Source organism: Meleagris gallopavo, chromosome 3, assembly GCF_905368555.1.
Source record: "Meleagris gallopavo chromosome 3, MGAL_WU_HG_1.1, whole genome shotgun sequence".
Classification (NCBI taxonomy): domain Eukaryota; kingdom Metazoa; phylum Chordata; class Aves; order Galliformes; family Phasianidae; genus Meleagris; species Meleagris gallopavo.
Window position 1 is genome coordinate 14,067,005 of NC_139406.1, and position 16,579 is coordinate 14,083,583.

At 37.4% G+C, this 16,579-nt stretch overlaps 1 protein-coding gene across 2 annotated transcripts in view; it reads right to left on the reverse strand.

Annotated features, from left to right (window-relative positions):
• GMDS (GDP-mannose 4,6-dehydratase) overlaps positions 1–16,579 on the reverse strand; it is a 393,306-nt gene that overhangs the window by 331,125 nt on the left and 45,602 nt on the right. For both annotated transcript variants that reach the window (XM_085220296.1, XM_085220298.1), the window contains exons 2-4: positions 9,339–9,383; positions 5,760–5,847; positions 1,630–1,739 (exon numbers count right to left, since the gene is read on the reverse strand). In XM_085220296.1, coding sequence (XP_085076422.1) covers positions 1,630–1,739; positions 5,760–5,847; positions 9,339–9,383 — 243 coding nt within the window. The remainder of the gene's footprint in view (positions 1–1,629; positions 1,740–5,759; positions 5,848–9,338; positions 9,384–16,579) is intronic.

Below are 16,579 nucleotides of genomic sequence, written 5' to 3' on the forward strand. Positions count from 1 at the left end.
GTACAGTAGGACTTCTTAGCAGTACTTAAGCATTGGTCTGCTGCATTCATGCTAGCTTATGAGAATAGCTTCTTCAGGTCTCCCTCACTGTGCTCCATGGCACTTTAGAGCTCCAAAAGCTTAAGAGTCAGCACTAGATCTGCATAGGCTCACTGCATGAACTTTGTTCAATACCTAAGAAATCAACTTTCCCAGAGCCCATGTCAGTATTATCTAAGAATCTACTGCAGCCTCACCACCACCATCATCCCTTTACTACCTCTCAGAGCTGTGATTTAAGCTGCCAGCAAATGCAATAAGCGCATGGAGATAGTTAGCATGGTCCTAGACCCGGTCCCTAGAGGACAGAAAAGCCAATTCCATGGAGATTGTTAACTGCTGAAATCGTTTAAGACATGAAGCACTGAAACACCCAAACTTGGTCTGCAAATACCTGGAACCATTTGCCATTTAAATTCTACAAAGCAGCAGCTAAAGTGCCTTCTGAACCAGAGCTGCCCTTAAACCATGTTAGACTTGTTCTTATAGTGCTGTACCCAATCTAAAAACCCGAACCAGACTCACGCATAGCATAGAGCAAACTGGCTAACTCAATCACACAAGCAATTGAAAGATTATTCCCATTTCATCTTTATTTCTCCTGTCTGCCTTATCAATAGCTGGAGTCTTTCATCACGATTTCCTTATAGAACTGCGCACTGATAGGAGCAACAGATGGCTTTCTGTAGGAAAGCTGATTTACAAAACCAAACTGGTTTTCATTAAGCTTAAATGCTCCCTCAGTTCTAACCTCAAGAGAAGCTAGGGAATATTAGTGCTGAGGAACACTTTCACATTGCACACACTAAGGAAAGGGCATAAGGCTAACAATTTACTACTTGGCCACCAGTTTTTGTCTGTAATCATGGCAGGGAGTATAAATGAGGTTTTGGCAAGTAAATGAAGTTCACCTTCCAATGAATTGAGCTGAACATAAAGCAATACAGCTTAACATATATACATAGAACACAAATTAAAGTTATCTGTTCTATTAAACATGCTCCAGTATGATACAGCAATTTTTTGCCAAGGTAAAGTATTTTCAGTTTCAGTTTCTATAACTTGATTTTTCCAACAAAAAAAAGTTAGTAAAGCCTTAAGCTGTAGCAAGGCCATTTTCTCTATTTATAGTTCAGACAAAAATACCATCTACATGAAAATCAGTATAAGCAAAGCCTTTCTGTAAATGACACATATGAACTTTAATGCAAATGTGTTTATAATCAATGTCTGATGTAACAATATGTAATTTCTCCACAGGGTTGATATCCAGTATGCTGCACAGATAAAGTTATTGCAAACAGTAGAAAAAATTGATTTCTCAACCTAGAGGTCTTGCTGATAACGAGAATTTAACCCCACCAATTTCCAATATCTGCTTATGCAGTCAGTCTCCAAACTCATGCAATAACTCAGCACCACAGCAAGCACAATTATTTAGTATTTACCCAAAGGCAGAACTTATTAAAATGGTTATATATTTAGTATTTACCCAAAGGCAGAACTTATTAAAATGGTTATATATGTGGCAACTTAAAAAAAAGATATTGATACGTCTCCATCAATGCACATTCATTGTTCTCAGCTCACCTTGACGTGGCTCTGAGCTCCCAGGTTGTATATCTCATTGGGTTTGACTTCATTAATGATCTTCACCAGACAGGTGCTGTCCGTGAGGTCACCATAGTGCAGCTTCATGTCTTCAGAGTTTAAGAACACACAGTTAATATACTTTAATCCCAATACAGCATTCTTCATCCAGATTCTATCCCAGGCTTAAAGTTCAAATAAACAGTAATTGGAAAAAATGGAGAACACTGGCTAAGTAAGACATTGCTTGTTTTTAACTCTCTGTGAACAATATACATTTCTCTACAATAATAAATACTACTTTAGATTCTTTTTAATAATGTGATTTACCTAGCAATCTTTTTGGCATTTTCTCAATAGCTTACAATTTGTTAAGCCAACTTATATAAATTTGACCAATGCTACATACTGAATGTTAGCCTTAAACCATCCAAAAGAGCATTATTTTAGTTCAGGCTTCCAATCTTTCTACTGCAGGCATTTTTAATAACTTAGGCATACATATAAAATAACATATGTCGTTACATGTTACTACTTACTTATAAATAAGCATGTATATAAAAACATAACTAGCAATAAAACTCGTTTCATGATATTACACAAATCTCAGACCGAAATATCAGCCACTATCTTTTCCTGATTTAATTATTTCTAATTTGCATGTAAAAAGGCAGGCAAGAACAAGAGTCCAGTTTCTGTCAAAAAACAGCAGGCTGCAATGGCTTATTGACTTATCACAGGTTTCAGACTCTAGCCTGTTAAGACCTTATTGAAAAGGTAAATTCACTCTAATAAAACATCTTATTTTTAAGAACAACACACTGCTAACCACATCTATTAAAAAAGTGTTGATGAAACAGCTGTTACATTTAGAATCACAGAATAACCAAGGTTGGAAAAGATCTCTAATATCACCCAGTCCAACTGTTCACCTATCACCAATGCTTCCCACTTAGATGCCATATTTACATCAATTTTCATTTGATAATGTTACTATCCTGAATACATTGATGCTTACACTGCCCCATCTCCAAGATAAAAAATCCTTATTCAACACAACTTAGCTGTCTTCTCATTTGACAATAATCATTCTTTTGAGGGATGCATCATCCACAGATTGTCTTTTCCTTTCAATTCCCAAACTAAAATGCAAGGTTTTCACAAGAAACCACAATTTTTAAAACACTGTTCAGATGTGCAAGTTGTGTTTATGAAATTCAGTACATGAAACAAGTTCTGATCACAGAACACAGCATGCACAAGATGCCAAACAGTTGTACAACAAAAATATTTGGATATTGTTGCTAAACTATAATCCCCCAAATCATCAGCATCCAGACCACCTTATGAACTGTTGCATTTTTCTTGCAACACTAGAGATAAGTAGCAAGCACCGCTTCACCTTTTCTCTGATGGTGATTGCTACTTTCTTCAGGACAAGCCTGACAGGGAAGAACTGAAATGCACTGCCCTTTCTGCACCAGAAAAAGTTTCATCTAGGTCTTGCTCTTCTTACTTCGCCTGGAAGTTAAATGAAGCCTCCCTCACTTCCAGGCCAGACTTTAGGAGAAAATGCTCTGGAGATGATGCTGTTACAACAGGAGATCCCAGATAGAAGACCTGTCTGAAACAACTACTACTTCCTCCACAGGCAAAGAGCAACAGAGGAAACAGTACCATAGCCAAGCTCCCTTTTCCTATGCCAAAGACATCCAGTTCTGCTATCGTCCCCAAGACAGAGACTGGTCTCCAAGCTTCCTTACTCCAGGGAAAGAAGGGCTGCCACCTGGGTTGAGTTGAGCAGTGGAGATGCTCTGCCACAATTAAATGTATACTAATTTAAAGCTGTCACTATGGCACCCATTTTGGTCTCCCATCACCTTTCAAGTTTCTTGTTTAAATATCTTTTTAGATGGAGAGCAGGACACAAGGCACTGTTTACATTTTCAGATTCTTGAAAAAGAGGTCTTTCAGCAGTCATCTGCTAAGCAGAAAAGACCTACTAGAAACAGAGTTTATTCGGGGCAAATATTCATAAACAGATTAAATGCCAACAACTTTGGGTAAGCATTGGTTGATACTGAAGTTTTTCCAATCTAAAAGTCTCCTCAGCAAGCAGCAGCTAAAGGAACACATTTTTCCTTCTGCTTTTCTTACTTTTGGGGGGATTAAGAGATTCTCTGTTTATGAAGATCACCTACATCCTGCAATGTGTAATCAGTTCATGGGAAGAACACAAGGCAAAAACAAATTTAGTTTGTTCACACCAATCACTATTGCTTCTTTGCTTCCTCTATTACTGCCTGGAAACTCATTGTTTCAAACCAGTTGCCATGGAGCAGCCTTTCCTGAGATTCCAAATCCAATTCTTCCTCCTTCAATTCATATGGCTACAATTCCTCAGTTAAAGGAAAATGAGATAAGAAGTGGGTGAAATATTTAAGGTCTGCTTTCTTATTCTCTTTCCCAATTCTCAAATGTTAGTATACATGTCTGCGATATACGTTATCTTCTCCAATAGCTTTTCATATTCATATCTTGTCCTCATAATATATGGACTCCTTTTTGATCTCTTTTGCCTGCTTTTACATGGTAAGTCAAATTTAAATCATAGGACACAGTTCTTTATGTTGTCTTCGTTGGAAACATAGGGCTGAGTATTCTTCAAGAAGACAGTTAAAGTAGCAATGTACAGAAAGCAGAAACTATTCACAGAAAATACACTCATGTTGTTTAAAAATGAAAGACAAGCAAAGAATTAAGTGAAATCTAAAAGCTGCATTATGTGTTACAGTTCAGTAAAGTTAGACTCTGCTTCATTATGCTGGGAAAAACTTCATAAGACAAAATTTGCTGACAGCAGAGAAATATTTAGAGGTAACACTTTAGACACGCAAGTTTCTTTAAGGCTCTTTCATTCTGCACAACCTTAGAAATACACAATGTAAAGAACTACACATTCATTCAAAACACTCAATCCTCTAAACATCTCCTGAACTGGAACCAACTAACACTACTACTTCTCATTAACTGAAGAGTTAACATATCCTTACAGTAAAATACTAAGAAATGGCACTAAAATGTAATCACTACGGATTTCCATATTATCATCAGTAGCAAAGAACACAAATTGTCAGAAAGTTTCCAGCAACTTCCCAAGAGCCAATCCTACAGGAAAAATATGCAATCATTTCCATGGATGCAGACTTCAAATGTCTAAGCATTCATTCTTCCTGTCATAAACAAGAACTGATTACATTTTACTTATACTGTCATATAGGCTGTCCCCAAGCCCTCACCTACATCAGGCACTAAGAAGCTCATGAGGAAAAAGAAAGTGAGTGCAGAACATCCCCGCTGACAGAGCAGCTCGCAGTATTTTACTCCTCTTAGAAAGACCATGCAACAAGGCTTCTGTTAAACCTGAATTCATCATCTTGATACAAACAAATTGTTCTAGAAACATGCCATCCAACATGTGACTCTCTTACTATACAATATTTTGTCCGATGCAAGTGGGACAGATTACATAAGGGAGGTCACAAACTAAACAGAAGAGAAAAGCAATTAATCCAAAAAAACTATTTAAGCACGAGCTTTCATACTCTTGGTCATGTAAAAGTCTATTTAACTCATGAAGAACGTATTGGTAAAAAAAATGTTATAGATAACTGCCTTAAAAAAAACAAACATTTGAGTGCTCTGAAAGCCCAATGCTTTCAACCTCATAAGTATGTTTGGAGGATCAGCCAATTTGTAATTCCTATGACTTAAGAACTATGTCAGTAATTATGAGTAATAGAAAGCGCCTTTCACTTTCCCTTCCTGTTCACATGTAAGAATATCTGTGCTTTTTCACACTTTGATTATAGAAAAAAATCACTGATTTTCTGTGAGACAGCAGCTAACAGAAAAGGAAAGCTTAGCTATTAAGTTTTGGAGGTGTTTGGTTTTTTGTGTTTTTTTTTTTTTTTTTAAATAACTAATCCTAAATCAAGTGCAGCTTGATTGCATTAACTAACCATTATTTTTAAGTCAGAAAAAACTGAGATTCCCTTCCTGCTCCCAAGAACCTTCTTCCACCAAACGAGGAAACTAAAAAAGCATTAAATATAAAAATAAGGTCTTACTTCCTTCAATGTGAGCCTGTGAGTTCTTATAGAGATGCTCAATCCGGCCTGTATTAAAAGAACTAGATCGACGAACAATTCCATGCACCTGGAGATTAAACATGGAAAAACACAAAAGGAAATAAGTAAGCATAAGAGGTGATTTAATTTTTAAAATATTCTCAACATTAATGCTTTAAGACAAAGGAGAACCATCCTCTCTCCTTTCAGATACATGCACCTAGTCCGATCAGCATCTCCATTCTTAAAGGCACACAATTATCCAATTTATAACAAAATACTTTGCGATGTGCTCCGATGTTGTCATTTTAGTAGCCTCATGTGTTTTCACCTTCTGCCTTGTTGACAACCCTGGAGGTCCAGGTACCACATGTAGTGCAGAAAACACTAAATTGACCTAGAGCATCACATGTCCCAGTGACTGAAACCCATCAATGTTAGCGGAGTTGGAGAAGCAATTAGTGGATCTCAAGATAGTCACTGCTATTTGGTTACAGAGGAGCTTTTCCGGGACCAAAGTCGAAGGGCATGTAAAAAGCAACAGCAAGATTCAGCACCAGGGAAAGGAAAGAGAGGTGAGCAGAAGAATGAATAGCAGTAGCAAGGCCCAAAGATGCTTTAGAAAACAGCTGTTATTCACTTTCTGGTGTCTTGGAAGAACAGACTGAACAGTCAGTCCTATTTTTTGTACCTTGTAACCCATCTGAGAACATTGACTCACAAGACACACAAGCAAGTCTAAGACTGAAACACTGGTTGGGAATTTCCTCTAACCAGCCACGATAAATAAGTTGGTAAAAAAGCAGCAGCTCTGACTAATGTTAAAAGAAAGGCCTGTTTGTGTCTAATACATTAGAGAAATTGTTCTTACACAGATTCTGTTTCCTCCTTATGTAAGATAGCCCCATGCCTGCTGCCAAACTTCATGTTAGCCTAGGTTACCAGCTGCAGGAACTGTGCACAAGTGAAATTAGCATCTGACTGCTAAATTTTCACACTGTACTGTATTTCAGAAAGTGAACGTTTACAATTTGATGAATCCAACACCTCGTTAAGTTGGGCCACTTCACTCTCATTCACACTAACTTAAGTTGCGAGAAGACACCAGCAGGAAAAGATGTTAGGGTTTTATTTTGTTACACAGACAGCATGAGCTATTGTTATTTACACAGCAAAAAATTTTTTATTTTCACATAAAACACATTTTATTCCATCTTATGCCTGAAACTTAATACCACATCAGAATGAGATCAGCTTTATGAAAAACATTTTGGCAATGAGATCTGTAATTACTGCCAAAGAGCTTCATCCATACAACTTAGATAAATCTATAGCATCAACTTCCTTGCATAAAATCTCTATCGCCCAGCTACACTACAGGTTTATAATATACCTTGTTCTAGCATCCAAACGTTGAGCACTCCATAACTGAGCAAGTTATCTACATTTTGAAGATCAATGGGGATATTAGACACATTCATAAAAATTGTTTCCTAAAGAATGTATAAATGCAAGTTTTAAAGAACGCAGCTAAAATCCTCCTCAAAGTTATTTACATAATGTTGCAGTTTCTAGGAACACATGGTTTATAGAGAAACACAAAATGGCAGCTCCATAGCTTCTGCAAATAATGTTGGTAATATTTTGGTTACTTAAATGAAACAGCTATTCTGATGAGCAAGCTAAGACTTCAGAAGAATTTGATACTTCAAAACTGTTAAGGAAGCTAACAAGTATTCTACACTGGTTCTAGAAAAATGAGACATTTTGGCCTAAAGCCTGATGAGAGACATCTGATCTCTCAATTACGTGACTTAAGTCACCTTGAAGTTGAAGTCCACACAAAAAAACTGTCACCTCAAAGATGAGAGATCATGCTTGCAAGAGTTTTGTGTCACCTGAATGACTGTGATACCAATGTTTGACAATGAGATATATTAAATGCAATCACCACAAGACTTCAAAATATTTCCAAAAGTAAAGCCAGAGGGTCTCACGCATCCAGCAATAACAAGAAAACACAGAACCCTAGGGTTTTGTTGTTATTGTTGTTTTGTTTTATTTTATTTTTAAATAAAGCCTTTCCCTCCTTTTTCTGGTACACAGATACAAAAGAAAGTAAGCCTGCCAAATGCTTAATCCATGATAGCAATACTACTGTAAATAATGATGAAAGATGCCATTGAGTGCACTGGACAGGTGAAACAAACTTTGCAACAAGCTAAAACGCATGCAAACTGGTTAATCTAGTTAAGAATGAAAGATCTGTGTTTTTCTCAATAGGACTTGATCTTTAGGTAGACTATAATTAAAAGAAAATAAGCGTAAAGCAAGTGACATTATCATCACTTTTACCCCAGTGTTCAATTATTCAGGAACAGAGGTCCTGAGCTAGGAACACAGTAAAGAACTTCAAATAGATGGAGATTTGAGGAACAGAAAAGAAGAACCCTGTGCAATCTTTCAGCAATGGAAAGGGCCCATGCATTTCTACATGAGACCATAATATTTAACTTTAGCTGCAGCCAGCAGTTCCCAATTTCACTGTGGACTAGGAAACACATACTTTTACCTGTGAGACAGCAAAAGCAACCACAATAACTCTCTTTCCCCAAGTGGAATGGAGAAATTGTAAAATTAATCAGTTTACAACACTGAAAAACCACACCAGTAAGTAGATCACAATCAACAAAATAGTAGAAGGAACGCAGTGAGAAAAAAAAAAAAAAAACGACTAACCATGTGCAAAAGCATGCAAAGTGCAAACCTGATGAGAAGAGACTTCTTACCAAGCTATAAAACAATGTTCTAAAAGAAGTAATAAGCCAGTGTTGCAGAACGAGAGTTAACTTCTACTGAGCCAGGAAATGCACTGTGGAGAGATTTGATCATTCACTTCCTTCCTTTTTCTTCCACTGTCATACCTTCTGGAAGCATCTTTCAAGACTAATACGGTGAACCATCAGACAAATCCACAGTAACGTGATTGTTACATTGGTGGTCCACAGGAAAAAGTGGTAATTTTGCTAAAGTTATGCAGAAAAGGGATCTGATTTTATTTTAAAAAGATAAATAACATATAACAAGTAAAAATATAATTAATCTAGGAGAAGCGAGTGGAAAGTTACACTACAGAAAGCCTGAGGTGGTTTTTTTTGTTTAAAACAAAGAGAGGAAAATACAACGTTTTCATTGAAGTACAACTGCTGAAGAGGGCCTTTTGTCAAGAGTGAAAAAAAGAGATCCTCATTCCTTTCTGTGGTACACTGCATCATAAATTATTCCTTAATTCCTTACAGTTTTGGCTTGCACAGGTTGTTGCTTATCTGAGCTGGCGGGAAACACGCTAAGCAGATATACCCCAAGGAGAAGAGGGAATCCACCAGTGGACATTAGATGATAAATAGTACAATAAGCTGGCGTGATTACAGGCCATGCTGCACATTCCTCTCTGGAGTTTTGATTTGTTATCTAGGGTTGAGTGGAAAACATACACAGAGAAGGACAGAAGCAAAGGAAGCTAGAGCTGCAGCATCCAAGTGATTCCATCAGCCTGCAGTCAGTCACTGAGTCACTCACCTCATAGCCTTTTTCCAGCAGGAACTCAGCCAAGTACGATCCATCCTGGGAAGAGTAAGATATAGGAAAATGTTAGAAACACAGTGAATGGGCCTGGGAGATTTGGACTGGTTATGGTCCCAAAAAAGGTAGAAAATATTTTTGCAATTAGTTGACTGGGTAGCAAGTATATGCTTTGACTTCTCCAGATTTATGCACTGACCTAGAATACTATGGATGCTTTTTGGTTAATTTTAGACTAAGACACAGTATATTTTAAGATAACTTGCTTACAAAGGCTGGTTCAGAACTCCTGTCTCCATAATGGAACTTGGGAAGAGATTCAAAAGTATCTAGGGACATCTTTCCAAAATATCTTAACCGCAGTTATTGAATTTGAACTATTTTGGAGATAGGGAAGGAAAAACATTCTAAAAAAGCTAGTGCAAGCTGAGCACACTAACAGGACGAATAGGTTTCTGTAGCACCATGTCTCTTTTGCATCTCTGTTGCACTCACTCCTTCCGCAAGCAATCTAAAGGCAGTAATAATTCCGCCTGTTGATTATTTCAAAAACATCCCTAGCACATCCTATATTTATACTACAGCATACAGGCCATCTTTACAGTTTGTATATCATTGAGGGTTGAGAGGGCTCCTCTTCTCCTCCTTTTAAATCCTTGTCAAGCTCATATTATTAAACTACTACAAAGCAAATACTTCAGAACATATGCTAGTGTGTGTTTTTCTGAAATAAAATGATTTTCCTAACATCACTATTGCCAGGACTACAAATACACTAAGTCAGTATCCTTATAAATTTGTACGTAACAGTGCAAAAGATGGGAGCTCACCCATCTGGATTGAGTGCTAACCAACACAGCAAATAATAATGTAAGACCATTCCAGTGTCAACTGACTTGCTTCAGGAACGCCACAAAAACATGGAACACCACCTTCACTCAAATGCTTAAGCTATATTGCGTGCATTTGTCTTGACGTGATCCTGGCCAGAAACACTAAAGTAAGAAACTGAACACATCTCTTTGGCCTTCTGTTTTAAGCCATGTTTCTAGAGAACTCCTCTCTCACCTTAAATTAAACCAACTTTTCACATCTCAAGACAGCCTGAAGAGAATAACACAGTGAAATAAGAAATTTGAGATGTGCTGGGAGGCCCTAAAGCAGCATGATGGCCAGCAAAGAGTGCTAATCAGACTGATGGCAAAATCATGCCTAAATTTATGCACAGTTGTAGAGGGTACTACCATGTCTTTAAATTTCCAGTATAAAAAAAATTAACACCATTACAGTGCAAATGTTTCATCATCATCCATAGTCTAGATGATCTTGAAGCCATGACTCAGCTTACACATTTTGCCTACTATGTGTACAATATGCAGGTGCTTACCAGTTTTCAGTACCCATAACCAGAACAGTCAGACTAGAAAGCATGACAATCCATGTTTGCCATGGAATCACAGAATAGAACGTGCTTCTGTCCATCACACAGAGCAAGATCCCACTAAGGGGAGAAACTAATATGCAATGGAAACATCAGAGAAATATGGGAGTAAGGGCAGAAGTTTTTCATATAGTTGTCTCTCTCAATAGTAATTCCCTTAGAATTTAGCAGAGGTGGATCAGGAAACTCCACAAAACCTCTTAGTTACACATCCAAGTAAATAAAACAAAATACATGAAAAGGAGGTGAAAGTAGGAAACCTTGAGTGAAAAGGAGATGAAGAAAGACAGGCTGTGACTACTTAGAAAGTTGACGTATAACAGACTTGACTAGGATTGAACCCTGTCAATAAGGTCCTGTTCTTCTCACCCAGGCTGTTGCTCAAACTTTCCAAACACACTGGAACATTTTGAACTAGCAGTGGCATTCGCTTCCTCCCCGCTTCCTTTCCAGGTCCATCAAGTGATAGGGCAGGGCTTCACAATGAGTGGGAAACAGGCAGCAAGTGTGAAAGCTACTGGTTTCTGGCTCTAGCACAGTGCGGCTTATTTACTGCCTGCTAATGGCACACAATGCAGATTCAAGCAGTCCTGCACTATGATACAGTATCACATCTTTCATGTTTACCTTCCTTTTCAGTATAGCAGCTGTCAGTGAGAATGGCAATCAGAACTGCAATTGAAATGTTCAAGAGTTTGCAGCCTGTAAGGATTGCATTGCTCTAATCTTTTCCTAGTAGTATCATCAAACAAAGAATATTAAGCAACCTCTATGAAGTGGTTTAAATCTATATTATGAATATAAATTCTATTATTAAAGCTACTGATTTCCGTTTAGTACAGACAGAGCTTTCAGGGTTCAGGACTCATTAAACAAGGAAAGGAACATAAAGGGAAGTAGGTATTTAGCAAAAAAGCCCAATTTTTGTTAGTGCTTTTTCCTTCAAGTCACGTGCTGCCAACCACATCCATCCCCATTATGCTTCAAAGTAGGAATGGCCTGCATGAAGTGCATGACTTTGATCCATACAGTTTGCAGGTTGGCATGTGCACAGGCAGAGTCTTCCCATTCGTAAGCGATGCTTACAGTCATCTTGATATTATTTCCATGAGTGTTTTACCTTAAAGCTACTGGTCCAAATCATGTTTTCTTTAATACTAAAAGAAGTCAATATTCAGAAAAATTTACCCTTCTATCTCCACACAGCGAATGATGTCACTTTGAGTTTCTATCTTACTGTGTAAGGAGTTTAACAGCACAGCCATTTCATTACTGGAAGCTTTTACACTCATATGGGAACTGCTGAATCACATTCTGAACCTCTGATTGATCACCTGAGGCGAGCAATGAGTCAGCCATGGGAGCACAGGTGAAGACAATTCACCTGTGTTGCTGAAAGGGGTGGAGCCTGGCTGCACCTCTCCTAGACTCATTTAAGAGCTGAGTTCCAGTGGGGAAGGATCTCTTCTGGGGATACACTCCACTGGAGTCTTCCATGCAAGCCCAGGTTACGGGTGAGTGTACCTATATTTCTGTTTCCTGCTTTGGTGTAACAATTACATAGCCAAGCTCTCTGATATCCCATAACATCTGTATATTCATTAATTGTACAACAATATTATCTGAACTATGCAAAACAGCATACCCACATCAACCAGACTCAGTAGCAGCCTAGGTGATTGTAATCAAATGCAATCAACAAGACAGTAGCAAAGCCAGAGCCCAATCTGATCACTGAGATAGCTCTAGGCAATCTTCTCCCCAAACTAAACCACAAAAGAAGTGGAGAAGTCATATGCCAAGCAAATTAGAGTGCCTGGTTATTTTGCTACCTCCACTGTGCAATATGCTGTTTTACTTTAGAAGCATTCTCACATTTCAGAGCTTACATTTGCTAATGTAAAGTACCCAACAACTATTACTGCTGATGTTAGATCAATAAAACCTCATAAGACTGAAATACATCCCTTTCCAGCTAAATCATCCATTGCAAAGAAAGAAAGTAGGTTATGAAATGCTGCTAAGCAGGATTATAATGAAAACTGACAGAGATATTCCAAACCATCTTGAACAGTCAACACGTCTTAACAACAGTGCCTCAGTTGAAATGGTTCCTCATAACACACTGACATACCACTGCTTGAAGAATCACTTCACCATCCTCAGCCAATGTAGGCTGAAAGCATATGCAAAGAATGATGCTTAGTTGTCTTCCACTACACAGCAGTAAATTTCCAACTGCAGCTGTCTTACATGTCTGTAAAATTCCCAGACAAAAGAAAATAGTCACATAAACTAGAAAGAGAACCATAGGATGCAATATTTTATTCTTAATACAGTAGTTAATGTCAAGAATTTCAATGAAGTTTGATATGCTGTCAAAGAAAACCTTTTTCCAACAGAGCAAAGAAATTGAGACATAAAAGAGTTAGAGTCTTGCCACAAACGTCTAGAATAAAAAGTATTATGTTTAACTTGATCTATGAGCAGAGAACAGGATCATTTATACAGAAAGGAAAACTGGAAATCAGCGGAATTAAATAGCCTGTTTGACAATCCAAGTCTCCTTTATCTTGTGCTGTTCTGTTCTGGGAAATTTCATTTGCACAAGTAGGGTAATTTCAGATTTTTTTTTTTATATTAGCACATTTAAGGTAAGGCCATATATGAGCAATCCCAAGTGCACAGTATCATCCTCCTCTTCCTTTGAGACAACCAGTTCTGATATCCTCCCACACTGCTACTGGACACCAGAACTAAATTACACATCCTACCTGAACATTAGTAATCTAGAGAAGAGGAATCCTCCTTTCCTACAGCTCCTTTCTGCTGAAGAAAGAGGAACAGAAGAAAGTATCACATGGATGAACAAACAGGAAAAGACAGACTAGAAGTAAACTGAATACAGTTCTTATTAGAATTCCTCAAATTCTGTGGGAAAGTACACTGAATTTCTTTTTTCAGAAGGAAAGAGTCAAAAACCTGATAGAAACTATGCAATGTATTATAACCATAACACAGTGAAGAAAAGTCTCTCAGAAGAGCATAGGAGAAAAGTGTAAACAGTTCAGAAACATCACCAAAGCAGTGTGGTCAAAGCGATATCACTCATAAACTTGCAATTTTAAGACAAAGCCATGCAAAACATTGCAATCTTGCTGCAAGATGCCTAAAGAAACCATCCACCAACAGCTCTCTACTTTTCTGACACACACATCCTGGTACCACCCAGAACTCCCAAACCTGGCTCCAACCCACACGAGGCACAGCCAAAAAACATCACCTGACAGTAAGAGTGACCACTGCATCTTCCTCTTGTGTCTTCCCATCTGCAAATACAGTGCCAATAAAGCCTGAGAACATTAAACAACTGCAGTCAGATGCAGTATTTGAGGGAGGTTTAGGTTTTTTGAGGGAAGATATTTTCAAGCTGGATACGTAGGATGAACATCTGTCCTTTTACCATATGCTTGTAGTTCTGCTCTGAATTTTTATGCAGCTCCTACACGTAATGGATACAGTTTTCAGACATCATTATTCCTTTGGAAAAAAGTACCATAATTTTCCACATAAACAAGAGACTGAAGTTGGCTCTGTTTATAAAATGCAAAATTGAGAAAACTATTCCCATAGCCTCAGGAATAACAGTATAAAGGTGAGCTTATGGTATTTCAAAATATAGATGGAGTAAATTATCAACGTCATTCATGAGTCTTAAACTGTGTTTGAACTGCAAGCTGTAGCTGTGTTCCGAAGTCAAATTTGGGTAGGGTTCCATTAGCTTGTTTGGGGGAAGTAGTAGTGAATGGATATGCATCTCTTCTGTATGCATGTTTTTAATTTCTGCAATAAAGGGATCTGTAATAACACCACCACCAATGCGCTGTCACAATTTTCCTTTATCCTGGTTTAAAAGTTTAATATGCACTTTTGCTAAAAAAAAACCAAAAAAACAAAAACCACAAACAGAACGGGTTCCACTAGTATCACTTCACAATAAGTAGTTGCTTCATCAAACTATAAAACCTTTGCATAACTATAGGCTATTTCAGTCTTAAGTTGGACTGCGGTGGCAGATCCTTTGGAGCAAGAAGCATACACCACTCTGAAGCTACAGCTAAATGATTTTAATAACAGCTACTAATTTTATTTTATTTTTTTTAATAGCATGACATTAGCCTTCTTCCAAAAAAAGAAATCCGGAAGAGTAATACCACGTGCTGTTATTTCTGCTGAAAAATGCATACTTCTAATCATTTTCAATGATTTATGGGGGAAACAGGTATTTTGTGCAGCTACTATAAACAGAACACTGCTGCACTTTGTCTCAAGTCTTCAAGGCAGTATTTGAGGCAAAGCATTACAGTGTGCATACAAAAAAAAAAGCCATACTGAAAAAAGGAAGAATTATGAACTCTGAAGTTCTTAACTGATTTATTAAAGCTGCCACCCTACAAATGCAGTAGTTTTTTTTGCTATACAGATTTGTATTCTGGCCAAAGTAAGAACAGGAAAACAAGTATACTTTTGTTCTTGTAGTCCAAAGGAACAGTCAAAAGGCAATAAGTGTTAGAAAATTGTTTTAAAACATTCCTCACAACTGAAGTTCTTTTTGCAGTGCATTAAATGCAGTACTGGAGTAAGAGAGTTATTAGCAACAACAGAAGTGCTTAATGACATTCCTCTGCCCTTTTTCACTTACGAGTCATTTAAAAGGAAAGTAAGTAGCTTGGAAAAGTGAATCACTGTGTTATTTCCACATCTGAGCTCCTGCCTTCACACAACTATTCCACTGGTAAGCTATTAAGTTATATTAAGAACTGTAACTGCAGTTACATATAGCAGCAAAAGGTGGTTCATTCTTTCTTCCTTCCTCCCTCCACAGTTATCTTTACATAAAACAGTGCAACTCACATCAATATTTATGGCTATTTTACCATGAATATGAGCACAGACATTGCCTGAAAGAATTACTGCCCTATTTTAAAGTCAGTATGAGTAGAGTAAGTTTGTGTAATTAGAATTGCCCTTCACAGTTAGGAGAAGCAGCTGGTTAGAAGTTTTGGCTTAAAATTAAGCTAACAGAGAGGTAGAAAAGTGCAGTACTGCTTTTTTCATGTTGATAGTCTCAATAAAATCAGATTATACTCTACAATATCAAATAGCTTGCAGCTGGCATACAAAAATCAGTGTAAAATCACACCAAACCAATAACACTTTTTTTTGTGATTGCAAGAACCTGTGACACCTGATATCTTATTTCTAAATATTCACCATAGATTTCCCAGTGAAGACAGTTGAGTGCTTGACAGGTTTATTTACCTAAAAAATTCATGCTCCTAAAGCTCTCAACTATTCAAGTAGTCAAAACTATCTACTAGCTTTAAAATATGCTTCAAAGAATTTTTTATTTTAATAAAAAGGAAAAGTGTTAGTAAGAAGGCTTTTAAAGAAGCTTTTCCTGAACGCATGCATTAAGCCATTCCACATTACATCTTCAGATATGAATGTGTGCAGTATACTAATGAAATAAACCAGTTATGAGCTCTAAATTTGAGAGAAATCTAGTCACACTTTTCTCTCTCACTAGTGATGCCTCAGGGAGTAGAAGAATGTGTCCAGTAACTGCATAAACATGGAAACAAATCATATGGACAACAATCTACAAGAAAATAAAAACCTCTACTTTGTGTTTGCAACGGGGAAACCTGCAACAGCTTTAACAGCCACAAGATGGTTATTTCGGCCATTCTTATTTCCTCCTGCTTTCAAATAACTGTGGGTATCAGATAGTCTT